The sequence below is a fragment of the Ursus americanus genome, chromosome 33, assembly GCF_024610735.1.
Source record: "Ursus americanus isolate L20-20 chromosome 33, mUrsAme1.1.p, whole genome shotgun sequence".
Taxonomy (NCBI): domain Eukaryota; kingdom Metazoa; phylum Chordata; class Mammalia; order Carnivora; family Ursidae; genus Ursus; species Ursus americanus.
In genome coordinates, this window is record NC_142159.1 from 17956578 (window position 1) to 17969215 (window position 12638).

At 53.8% G+C, this 12638-nt stretch overlaps 1 protein-coding gene across 1 annotated transcript in view; it reads right to left on the reverse strand.

Moving 5' to 3' along the window:
- The window catches only part of IGSF21 (immunoglobin superfamily member 21), a 234698-nt gene that overhangs the window by 125119 nt on the left and 96941 nt on the right, over positions 1 to 12638 (reverse strand). The window contains exon 2 of the mRNA XM_087858262.1: positions 8694 to 8806. Within this exon, the coding sequence (XP_087714388.1) occupies positions 8694 to 8806 (113 nt within the window). The remainder of the gene's footprint in view (positions 1 to 8693; positions 8807 to 12638) is intronic.

Here is a 12638-nt window from a genome sequence, read left to right on the forward strand (position 1 = left end):
AGATGCTTGGGGGAAGGCGATCAAGCTCGCTGGCCAGATGAGGAAACAGATTTATACAATGTAATGAAGCCTGGCTGGACTGGAAGATTTCCCCCTCAGGGGCAGTGGGTCCACCTGGCTCTTTCGCTCTCCAGCCCTGAGTACGGTGCTTAGCATGGAGCAGAGCCTTGGGGAGGTTGTATGAATGCCTTTTGTCCAAAGGCCACTGAGTTCATCAGATGGTAGAGCTGGGATCTCTTTTCCAAATACCGCACGCACTGCTGAGCTACTCTGGGATCCCCCAAACTCTCTGAGCAGCTGCTTTCCCATTCTCTAGGAGAAGCTCAAAGCTGCCACTGCGTCTGGGCTGCAAGGCTGGGCAAGTTCGGAATAGATAATGCAGCTGGTAGCTTACAAAAGACATACAAACGGAAAGGGACCCAACAGAAGCAATTGAGTCTTTATGTTACAGCAAATGTTTGTCCGGAAGATCAAGGTCAAATCCCCCGAACAGTCGAAACCCCAAGGCCAGGCCACTGTTAGCCTCCATGCCTCCTTCAGCCTCCTCCAGGCAGGCTTCTGCCCCACTAACTCCAAGGAGGCTGCTCTTGTCCAGGTCCCCGGTGGACTCCATGTGGCAAATTCACGGTCGTTTCTCTGCTCTTGTCCTAAGTCATCTTGTCGCAGCATTGGACATAGCTGGCTCTTCTCTCTTGGGATCTGAGATACCCACGCACCTGGCTTTCATCACATCCTGCCGGCTGCTCCATCTCAGCCTCTTCCCAGGTCTACTTTTCTATCTCTAAAGTTTGAGTGCCCCAGGAGCCAGCCAACCCAGGTGCTCTTCTTCCGCCTCCCTGCCCCTGACATCTCGCCCGGGCCCACCATCCATATCTGAGACCCCCAGGTATGAATCTCCAGTCCTGACCTCAGTCCAGAACCCCCGACTTGTAGCCTCAGTGGCTGCCCCGACAACTCCTTCCTCATGTCTTAGAGGCACTGGGAACTTCACACAGGTGACAAGGAAGCCCCGCCAGCCCTCTCCTCCCTTCCTGGCCTCTTGGTCTCAGGAAATAGCACCATCCCCCACACCTAGCTGCTGGAGCCCGAAAGCCAGGAGTCACCCTGAATCCTCCTTTCCAACCTCCTATCAACACATTTAGCAAGCCCGTTAGATGTTACCAGCGGGTCACAGCAGCACCCCTTCCCTTCTCACCGTCTCCACTGCCACCATCCCAGTTCTTACCCAAGCCGCTGCCACCCCTCGCCTGTTATTGTTGGAACAACCTCCATGTGGTCCCTCTGACTCCAGTCTTGCCTCCCCTACACTCCATCCTCCACCCAGAAGTGACCTTTTGATAAAGTGAGCCAGATCCTGTTACTTCCTTGCTCCAAACCCTCCGACGCTGCCCTTGGAATAACTCCGGACCCAGGGCCCCGGAGCACAAGGCCTGGCGAGAAGGGTCCTGCCTGTCTGTCTGTCTGGCCTCATCTCTTAACTCCCCACAACTGGCTGCATTCCAGTCCCGCAAGCAGATTCTCTTTCTGTTCTTTGAACATGCGAAACTTCTTCCCAGAACATCTCCTTTGCATGTGCTCCTCTCTCTGCCCGGAATATTCCAATTTCTTCCCCTGGCAAGATGGATTCCTTGTTGCCTTTGAGGTCTCAGCTTAAACGAGTCTTTTCCTGACCACTCAATCCTTTTCGATCCCACCAGACTACTTTAATTCTAGGGACTGCCCTTACCATGGTCTGGTATTTTTTCCAGTTTATCTTTTTACCTCCTCCCCTAAACTCAACTACGGGAGTTCAGAATCTTGGTGTCCTGTTCTTTGATGCACACCCAGTACCTAGAACCATCCGGCTCAGTAACTACATGCTGAATTAACGTCGACCTATCAGAGTCCCGTCAGAGCTAGCTCCTATCAGTTTCCCATGCACCAGAACATGGCCCCGGCTGGGCCAAGTGCATTACAATCACCCAGGGAACTGGTTAAAAGTAAAATGCCCTGCGGCCCCAAACCTCAGCCATCGGCACTTTTTACAGGTCCCTCTGAAAATTCTATGGGGCAGCTGGGGTGGACGACAACTGCCGCTTTACAGCCGGAGACTGACTAATATTAAAGACCAGAGGTTGGGGCCGCAATAACTGCAATTCACACTCTGACCTCTAGGGGGAGTGTCCCGGTTTCTCCGCCATTCCACCCCCAGAAGGAGGAGCCCTGTGATAAGGATCTGGGATGGATTCAACCTGTTCTGGAGGGCGGAAGAAAAAAAAGTGCGGTGGAACTAGCCTTGGACGTGTGCTCTTACTTCCTCTTTATGCGTTATTAGTTATTCTATAATCAGCTGTCCTCTGGCAGGCCCTCTCCCTGGCACACTGTCTTTCCTCTTATGTAACTGGGGTGCTGAGATGAGGTCTGGGGCATTTTTCATCAGAGAGAGCCTGCCCCTTTGGGAGGCCAGGGGCGAAGGAGGGAGGCCTGGACAAGGCGGCTCGGACCGGCTTGGCTCTGGTTCTGTGAAGAATGTGTCTTGTCTTTCTGACTTCCTTCCTCCTCCAGATTAAGAGCTGTCAGTTCAGGATGTGTGTCCAGGGGAGGAACAAGGAGCAGCCAGGTTGGGTGCAAGCCAGAGGGGCCAGAGGGGTGGTCTGGCTCACTTCTTCAGGACTTAGGTCTGGTCTCTACTCATCACCAAGAGTGTACCTGCCTTCTCGCCCTTGATGATATCATTGGACTGCAATGTCCCCTTATGGTCATCACTTTCTATTTTGGTTTCAGACAACAAAACATTGTCAAGGACTTACACTAAAAGAGAGCCGATGCCAGTAAAACCATTTCGAAATAACTCTTCGCTTCAGGGAGAGAAGAGCTAAGATCCACTGAAATGGCTTAAGTGTGTGATGACATTTCCAAGAATTGAAATCCAGTGAGTTCACCAGCATAACCATATAGACACAAAGAATCCACCATTTTAAATGGTTGTCTCTGCCTGTCTGCCTTCGGAATGCAGGTAGGAGGATGGAATTCAAGGAATCTGATGATCCTTGGTGATCTTCCGAAAACACCTTCCCCTCTCAGTTTATAATTTCCATTTCTTGTCCCTTAAGCCACCAAGGGACATGCTAGGACAACGGCTACCGTTTTGAACGGGTGCCACTATGAGTCAAGTCCTGGGCTGTTTTGGCTGCAGACATTATCTCTCAAAGCCTACAACATAGGGGTTTTCATGCCTAATTCCACATGAGGTTTCTAGAATGCAGGAAGGTTACATCACTGCCCAGACATATACCCTGAGCTCACATGCAAGTATCCTGATGCCTTAGCCCCCTGTCTTCCTACCTTACCTTTCCCAGCCTCGTTGGCCAGCACAGCCACAGCCCTATCACACAGTCATTGAGCAGAGCCCCTGGGTGGGAGCTCGCCCCAGCCAGGCAGCATCATGCAGAAGGCACTCAAACCACAAAACAAACACCCAGGCACACGCTCCCCACAAGGTGAAAGAAGCAAGATACGGGGGTCTTGAAAGCGGGGCATTATCACTGCCGGTCAATCTCCTCCTCTATCTCCCTCTGTGGCTCTCTTTTCTGTGGCCTTGTAACCTGGGCTCAGCGTAACTCTTGGGAACAGATTGTGAAGGAAAGAGACAAAACAAAGGAAAGATGATAAAAACTGCTATGAAAGGTTAAACTCCCATGATTCTCTGTGGCTGTTTAATGGATTTCTATGATATAAACAGACCTTTGGCTTTGCCTGCTGGGCAGGTGACCTCCACCTAAATGAGTTTAGACAGTATTCCCTAATAAGAAATGTTCCTTTTTTCCCCACGCTCCACCAAGCCCCCTGAGCATACAGAGACCCTCTGTCCCCCGCAGACAGACACTATCAGCTGCACACACACGGCCACCTGAAACACAAGTGGGCCACGTGACGTGGTCTGCATTTCTACCTATACGTCTATCACTTGTTCAGTTAACAAACATTTACTGGGGTGACTCTGCTGTAGGCATTGTGGATAGAGTGGGGAGAAGGTCTGGTCTTGGTGCTTGAGATGTCCACTGTCCAGCTGACAGACAGGTGTTCTGACACAGAGAGGTAAGAGCCGGAGTATAGACCCGCAAAGAGGAATCATGGAGGAGGGAGTGTCTAGAACTCTGCAGAAGTTAGGGAAGGCTACATGAGCTGAGACACGGTCTCTTTGGATAGCCTCAGTTTCTTCATCTGAAAAGTAGGCATAACAACAGACCCCACCTCACAATGCCAATGTGACAATGAGAGGTCATCATGTATCCAGTGCCTGGCACGTGCTAACGCCTCAATAATGTTAGCTACTCGGATTTATATTTGCAGCGTTACAGAATGAGTCCCCCGTTCTATAACTAGGGTGTGAATGGATAGAAATCATTAAGTAAAGGATATTATTAATCATTTGTTTTCTAGAACCAAGTCCTGACTTTAATGCTAGGGTAGTTTGCTTTTTAGGTGACTGTCCCCTACGGGCCAAGATTGGAATTGCATCCCTGCTCTATTAGGCCCTGCTTATTTCTAGGGAAAAAGCCTGAGCCTGGGAAACTCACATCTGGGAGAGGAAGCCATAGAACAGCGGAGAGAGCACGAGGAGATGGGGCGGGGGAGGGCTGTGAGACATCCTGAGGGTGAACAGGGCTTTGATAGACAACTAGGATACCCAGGTGACTGACAACCCTCTTGACATCTCCTGTTTTCAAAGAGGTCTTCTGAGAATGATGGTCGTTCTGCCTATCCCTCCCAAGACCCTCTCCCCTAATGATGGCAGGTTATACAACAAATACAATTCATTTTTCAGAACTTCACATTAGAGTAAGTTTACTTGGAAAACTGTCTCCATGAGCAGTCACTGTTATTCCCTTGCCAGGAAAGCACAGTATATGGCAGAGGCCTCAGAAAAAACTGCAAATATCTATAGTGGACTGTTCAATAGAACTTTCTGTGATGATGGGAATGTTCCATACCTACCCTGTCCAACATGGTAGCCATCAACAAGCATGGGGCTAGTGAGCTCTTGAAATATGGCTAGCCTCACTGAGGACATGAATTTTTAATTTAATTTGATTTGATTTAATTCAATTTAAATTTAAATAGCCACATGTGACTAATAGTGGCTGTCATACTGGACAGCACAGACCCAGGGGCTCTGATCGCACATGCTTTCTTGAGTCTATTCTATAGTTTTGGCATTTTCTTCTACAAACTGGGCAGACTATGGGGCAAAGTGCCCAAGGTGCAGGCCCTGGCCACCTCCTCCCATCCCCTACCCCTGCCCCACCCCTAAGACATCCACCTGGCAAGACCTTCCCAAATATCCAGCCAGAGGTCTTGTTAACCCCAAAGGAGTGATCCCTTTTGCTTCAGACAATTTCATCAGCTCTGCCAATCTACCCAAAGAATCCAATCCATACATTACATTTCTGAAAGCTCAGGATGATTCCATTGCTAAGATAATGTCTTTAGGACCAGAGGGGAGGCTGCTGGGCTTTATACGTCTTGGGCCATTTTGTGCCCACTGGGCTGAGCGGGCAGTGGCGGCCTCCCCACAATGCCCTGCTTTTCCCTTCTAAAGAGATTGGAGACACAGCTCTGGCTGGGCCTGTGTAATCTATTCATTTCCTTCCAAGCCGGGCTCTGTGAGCTCATTCACAGAGGAAGGGCAAAGGAAGCTGGGGAAGCAAAGAGTCGTACAGAAAACAAACAGCGCTGGGCAGCTCCCTGTTTGGGGAGGGGGGCAGCTGCGGGGAGATAGAGGATGGAGATGTAGGGGTTTGTCTGGTGGGGGGGTCCTGACTGCAGGAGACTGGGGTTCCCATTGCTGCCTCTCCCACATCCTCTAGAAGCCCTGCCCCCCTCCCCCCAGCAAGGAGCCCTGGCTCCTGCAGCCCCCATCTTGGTAAGCTCTTATCTCTCTCCATTCAGCTGGCTCCTTGGGAACAGAGGTGATGGGTGAGGGAAGGCCACAGTGGCAGCAGGCAGAGAGAGAACTGGCAGCATGGAGACACTTCCCTGGAGTGTCCCCCCAGCCTCTGCCCGCGTCCTCACTATCAGAGACAGGGCATGCGAGGTTCCCCTGGTCCCAAGGAGACTTCCAAGTCAGCTGAGACTGCTCCCTCAATCCAGCTACAGAATCACAAGGGCCCAAACATTTGGCTCCAGTGGGCGATTTGCATGTGATTTGCATACATCTGCATACCCCTCCCCACTCCAGAGGCATGCCGTCAAAGGATGTGAAATGAAGTAAAATAAATTAATTAGGGCAGCCTACCATAGCCCAATACACGGGGCCTGACACCGTAAGAGATGCAACTGATTTTTAAGGCAATCAACGCGATGGTAGGCTAGGGTGGAGAGGGATGGGGGGTTGGTGATGGGGGATTCTCAGCATCGGGGGTAAAGAAGGCCAGGGAAAGTCTACGTCCGGACCGAAAGCTGGGCGTCTTCCGTCCTGCCCAGGTCCTCTCCCCCAACTTCAGGGGACACAGGGTGGAGCCACATGGAAGCCTGATTCCGGTTTCCTACACTTGGGCTTGGCTCTGGTGTTGCCCCCACCCTGGTGGCCCCCTCTGCAGGCCGATTTCCACCACTGACACAGAAATTCCATTTTAAACCAGAGTGGGGATGGTCGCTTCAAGGGCTGGCAAGGCAGTGAGGCGTCCACTGGTAGATCCTGTCTGCAAGCTTCGCCCCCATAAACTGTTCCCGTTGGGTCTCCGTATTTCTCTTTGCCAGCTGGGCGGGTCTTTCGCTTCCCCTCATTCTGATCCCATCTACGGATGGTTGAGGGAGAGACAGTCCCATCGTTAGCAGCGAGCTGCAGTTAATTTAGCACCGTCCTCTGCCAGGTGCTAACGAGATGTTTGCAGTCTGCGTGTCAGCCAAGCAGCTCCCATATCATGTAAATACGCCTCTTAGTGATTCAGCTCAGGGCACTATTTAACGTATGCCTTGACTTTCTCTAGGCCTGTTGATCTATCCAGGATGGCAATCTCATCTAATGCTGGGGCCCTGCAGGGTGCTGAATGTCAGGTTCACACCTGCGCGGCCCAGGCTGCCGGGAGAGCTTTGGGGGGGCGGGGGCTAGAGGTAATTTTAAGCGGGAGGGGCTACAGTGCTAAGACGGAGAACAATGATTTTGGTTAAAAGGAGCCCAAGTCACAGGCAACAAACCAGCAAATGACGAATCAAAGACCAAGAAGGCAAGAAGGACCAGCAAGGACAGGAGGGTCCAACCAAGGCTAGAGCAAGAGCAAGAAGGAGACTGAGGAGCGCAGTGCTGGGTTAGGGCATTGAATGGTGAGTGTGCCCCAGCGGGATCCTCTCACGTAGGGTTTCCAAGCCCCGCTCTGTGCACGTGGCGGTACTGTGTAGCAGCAAAGGAACCGGTTCTAGAAGCCTGATCTCCAAACTGCCCAGGCCACCCCTCCCCCGCACTCCGCACCCCCCACCTGCACGCTCCGTCCGCACCATCCAGAGCAGTTCCACTCGACTGTGTCATCTACGGGTTTCATCTGAAGAAAGGGCAATGCAGCAGACAGAGGTTAGAGAAGTGGTGTTTTAGATCAGGGGTTGGCAAACCATGGCTGCTGGACCACAGCAGCCTACAGCCTGTTTCTGTACGGTTCACGAACCAAGAATGGGTCTTTACTTCTTTGAATGGTTGAAAAATATAAAAAAGGAGAGTATTTTGTGACATATAAAAATGCTATGAAATTCCAGTCCCAGTGTCCATGAATAAAGATTTATTGGAACGCAGCCATGGCCTCCCTTTGACACATTGTCTGTGGCTGTTTTCACATTAAAGTAGCAGAACCGAGTCGTTGTGACAGAGACCATACGTCCCCAGGGAGGAAAATATTTACTATCTGGACCTCACCGAGACATGTTGCCAAACCCTGTTTTGGATCATGGAAGGGAGTTCTCTGCCCAGCCTGTTCCCAAGATGGCGGCACCTTGCTCTGCGTGAACCTGAGCGTGGCATTGCAAGAACGTCGATTCCAACTGGACCTTCTCTTGAGCCCCGCCAGCCCCGACTCCCTTGTGGCCAAGGGACACCAGGCTGGGGTGCCCGGTCCAGACACATGAAGGCTCCTATCAGTGGCTGAAAAGGCCAACACTTGTGTCCCAATACCCAGAGCTGGTCCTCCTGTTGCCAACAGTTGGGCCCTGGACAGGTGGTTTTCTGTGTGGCTCTAAGAGCACCCCTCCTCAGACCCAGCTCAGGGTGCCAGGCACCAGGACAGTCCTACGTGTAATCGAATTAGAAGGTGGACTAGGTCTGTAATTTGTTTTAAGAAGGCGTGACGCCACCCTGGTCTTCTCCGTGCTCTGTCACGAACATTACCCAAAGCCTCCTGCCTGAAATTCCAGCCTTGCATGTTCCTTATTTGTTATACAGCAACCAGGGGGCCCACAGGGTTCTCACACTTGGTACTGCTGGGGTTTCCTGAGCCCAGAGGCGTATTAGGGACACCAAGGAGACCAGAACAAGAGAGAGCCTGAGGACAGAGGAGAAGACTGAGCAAAGCAGTCTTGGAGAAGGCTCTGGGCAGAGGGCAGAGGACAACACAGAGCTGGGTTAGGACCGAGAACATAGCCAAGCCTGCAAGGGTCTGCAGAGGGGCCCTGGGCACTCTGCCTCCAGCCCTGGCTGTGGTGCGGAGGGGATGGCTGCGGCGACTTACCCGGTACCACACGATCTCGCGCATGCGACCATCCGTCTTGAAGTTACACTTCAAGGTCACGGCGTCACCAGCCACCACGGGTGGGAGAGGCTCAATGTTGACAGTCAGGTAGCCTATGGGAAAAAGGAGAAGGGAGGTGAGGACATGGGAAGAGCAGAAGGGCTGGGCTGACCGGGGCGGGGTGGGGAGAGAGCTAGCACAACTCTAGGGGGTGCTGTTGGCCCCGGAGCCTGTGTGATCGGTACCCTCGGGCCTGAACGCAGCTCATCACTCTCTTCTTCCTTCTCATTGACGTCTCCTCCCTGAGACCCTCCCTGGCACCTGAGGATCCCTCCAGTCCTGAAACACTTCTTCTTGACATCAACTTTCCCTTCAAAGTAGAGCTGAAGGAAATGCCTCAGCGTATTTCTACAAGACGTCCCAGAGAAACAGTTCTGGGGTCAAACACTATATCTCCTTCCCTCTTTTTTTACTGGGTCTAGATACACATCAGCCAGTTAAGCCCCATGAGAAATGAGCATGCTGAAACGCATCTAACAGAGCATTTCTCTTAGCCATCCATGAAGCCCCGTGGGCATCCTGCGCTGCCAGGGTCCCACGGAACCCACATAGGGAAACAGTGCTCTAGGTGCCCAGACCCCTCCATTCCCAGCCTCATAACCAAATTACTGCTGGTGAAGGGGGAAGAGCTCTCCGAGGAGCTCTCTAAATCTCCCAGCTCACACCCCGTGCCACCCAAGAGGAGAGATGAGTACCTCCTTGAGTCCACAGTGGAGGAGGGGTGACAATGAGCTGACCACCTTGGAAGGAGTCCGCGCCACTGCAAGGCCCAGAGGCTGTGTCTCGCCCACCAGCTGCCCCTGCTAGCCACACCCTGGGGAACACTACTGTCTCCACACCCAAGTCCAGCTTGGTGAGGTCTCTGACCCTCTCCGCTGCCTCCCACAGCCCCATCCCAGAGGGCCAGGCCCCGCTCTAGCTCGGTAGGGGACCTCATTCTTGGGCTGATCGTCCAGGCCCATCTGATTGGCTTCCCGCCGGCTGATGTCCAGCCATTGATCTAATGGATTGATCCAGTCCGATTGTCTTAATGAGAAAACTAGCCAGGATGGGTCCTGGGGTTTCCATTGTGTGGGCAACCTGAGCGGATCGAGCCCAGGGGCCTGACCCCTGCCTGGAGCTTAATGGTTACAACACTCCGGGGGGCTGGGGGTGTGGGCGGGAGGGAACCAAGAATCGACCACTGCAGGATTAATTTGGAAGCTGGAGTCAGATTCAACTTGCGTGGTACCAGGCTTCAGGTCCCAATAGGCCAGGGTGAGGGGTAAGGCAGGGGGCTCACCTCTAGGGAGCCTCAACCTTAGGCTGGAGGTGAGGCTCCCAGGGAGGTCCACAGAGCCTGTGTGGTCCTTGAGAGCAGTGACTGGAACCAGCTGGAAGGACCAATTCTGTCCCCTCCTCTCGTCATTCATTCAGCCCCCAAGTTTGCTCCCACCAGCTCTAGGCAGGGCCATGATTCAGGAAGCAGGATGGTCCCAGCATTGCCCTGTCCTCTAGGCACGCAGTTTGGGGACAGATTTACGACCCAGTCACCCTCAGTGGGTGGGTTGAAGGTGGGGGCTGTGGAAGGGGAGGGAAACCCTTCCAGCCTGGACCATCAGGGAGGTCCCCAAGCCCAGCTGCATTCCAACCCATGACAAAGGAGGAGGCCGCCTCGGGGGGATGAAGCCCAATGACCGAGGGGACTCTGGGCAAGCGAATCCTAAGCACGAAATAGTCATAACAGGTCACATTTCCATGGCACCTACGGCGAGGCAGACGCTGGGCTAAGAGCTTAATACACACTCACTCATGTACCTGTCGTGACCATCCTAGGCGAGAGGAACCAGTATTACTCCCACTTTCCATGGGGAAACAGAGAGGCAGAGTAACCTACCAAGATCACACAGCTGGGACAGAGCTGTGACTGAAGCCCAACCTTCTGCTCCATTCTGACCACCATGCCCTATACAGCCTCTTTCATGATGGGAGAGGGAGGGCAGGGCTGGCAGACACTTCACATCCAGCGCTGGGGAGGACAGGGGGGTGTTACTGGGGGCTGTGGAAGAAGACCAGGACCAGATCCCGTCTGCTGCCATTCCCAGCTCTGGGCGGACCCCCTGGCTCACCTGTCCAGTGGGGCAGCCCTCCCTGAGGGTCTCACCTTTGAAGTTACAAGCCAGATGGCGGAGGAGTTCAAGACCAGAGAAGGGCCCCCTCCCACCAGAAGGAGGTGGGAAGGACACGTTCTCGGTTGGGTAACTCTTGCAGCCAGCCCACGGTGGGTGCAGATGGTGCGTGCGTGTAAGCCGGGGCGGGGCAGGATGGAGGTGCCAGCTTGCAGGGTCGCCATTTGTTGGCAAACCAGGGGGGAAGCACAGGTGTGAAGCGGGTGGGGGCCACGGGGACCATTGAAGCGCTGGTAACCGGTGGTTGTGTTAGGAGCGCCACAAGGTAAGGCAGATGGTCTAGGGCAACAGGACTCAGGGGCGTGCAGGGTGAGAGCAGTGAAGAGCCCCTGCATAGCAGCAGGGGGGCGGGGGTGCAGGAGCACATGGAACCCCCAAAGATGAGATTTAGAAGGTAGAGGCGTGAGTGGGGGTGGTTCTGGTGCCTTAAGCCTGCATTCCCCAGAGCGTGTAGACAGGAGGGAGCTTCTCATAGATGTTTCAGGCAATGAGATTTCTATTACCAACACTGCGTTGAACAAAATTAAGCACTCTCCCTGCCCCCCCCCCCTTCATGACCTCTCTCCTTCCAGCTTCCTGTCTTGCCTTCCTTCGTGAAAAAAATATTTATTGGGAATCTATGCAGTACCAGGCACTGCTCCGGGCACGAGAGACACTACAGGCAAGTCCTGCTCTCACGGAGCTGACGTTACAGAAGAGGAAACAACAGTCCAATAAGCGAATGAGAGGAAATACGGCAGGTGGGGACAAATGCCACAAAGAACATCAACCAGGGTAAAGCATCAGGGAGAAGCGGGACAGGGGCTGCTCTGGACTGGGTGGCCTCCAGGCCTCTCTGAGGGGGCCAGCCTAAAGGCAAGTGTGAGCCACGCAGGTATCTAGGGGGAAAGCGTTCCAGATGGAGAACACCAACGGGCAAAGGTCCTGAAGCTGGAGCGTGTTCAGGGTGCTCCCTCCATCTGGGCCAGGGTAGGACATTTTTTCACAACACTGTGAGCTCTGGATCCTGTCTTTGACTCAGCATCGTATAGGAGGAGAACCAGGGCCAGGGGTGAAGGCGAGGGTGCAAAGCTGAGGGAAGCACTCTCCCCACCGCAGGCCCCTGAGTCCCGCCTGCCTCCCCTCCTCCCAGCCTTGCTCAGTCTTTTGGAACACACACCAGGAACAGGAACAGGTGTCTAACCCGAGGCGGAAGGGACTGTGTCTCCCCTTCCTGAGGTCCGCCTGCTGGGAGGGTGGAGGCTGGGGTGCGAGCTCCCAGCCTAGCCGCCCTGGGAGCAGAGGGAGGGGCTCCGGCCACCGTGCAGGGACTGAAACCTCCCCACCGGGTGCATGGCACCTTCTAGCTGTCCCAGCGCCCAGGCTCCCATTCAGTCACCAGCACTCACAACAACCTGCGCGATGCCAGGCTTGCTGCGTGTATCACGTGGAGTGTAGTTGTCTGTTTGCACATCTGCTTCTCCTTCTGGAATGCGAGCTCCGTTAATATCAGTAGAGTATGAAAACGGGATTCGACAAGCGCTGCTTTGGGAGCTTTCCTAACGTATTGTCGGTGCGGATCCCGCCGCCACCCGCCAGTGCTGCCCTGCCACCGAGGGACCTCGGTTCAGCGCACGGATGCTTTCCATCCGAGGCCGGGACAAGCCTCACGTGATGTGTGATGCGTGCACACAGCAGCCTCGGGGCTGGAGGAAGGGTCACTGGCCAGGTGGGGCAG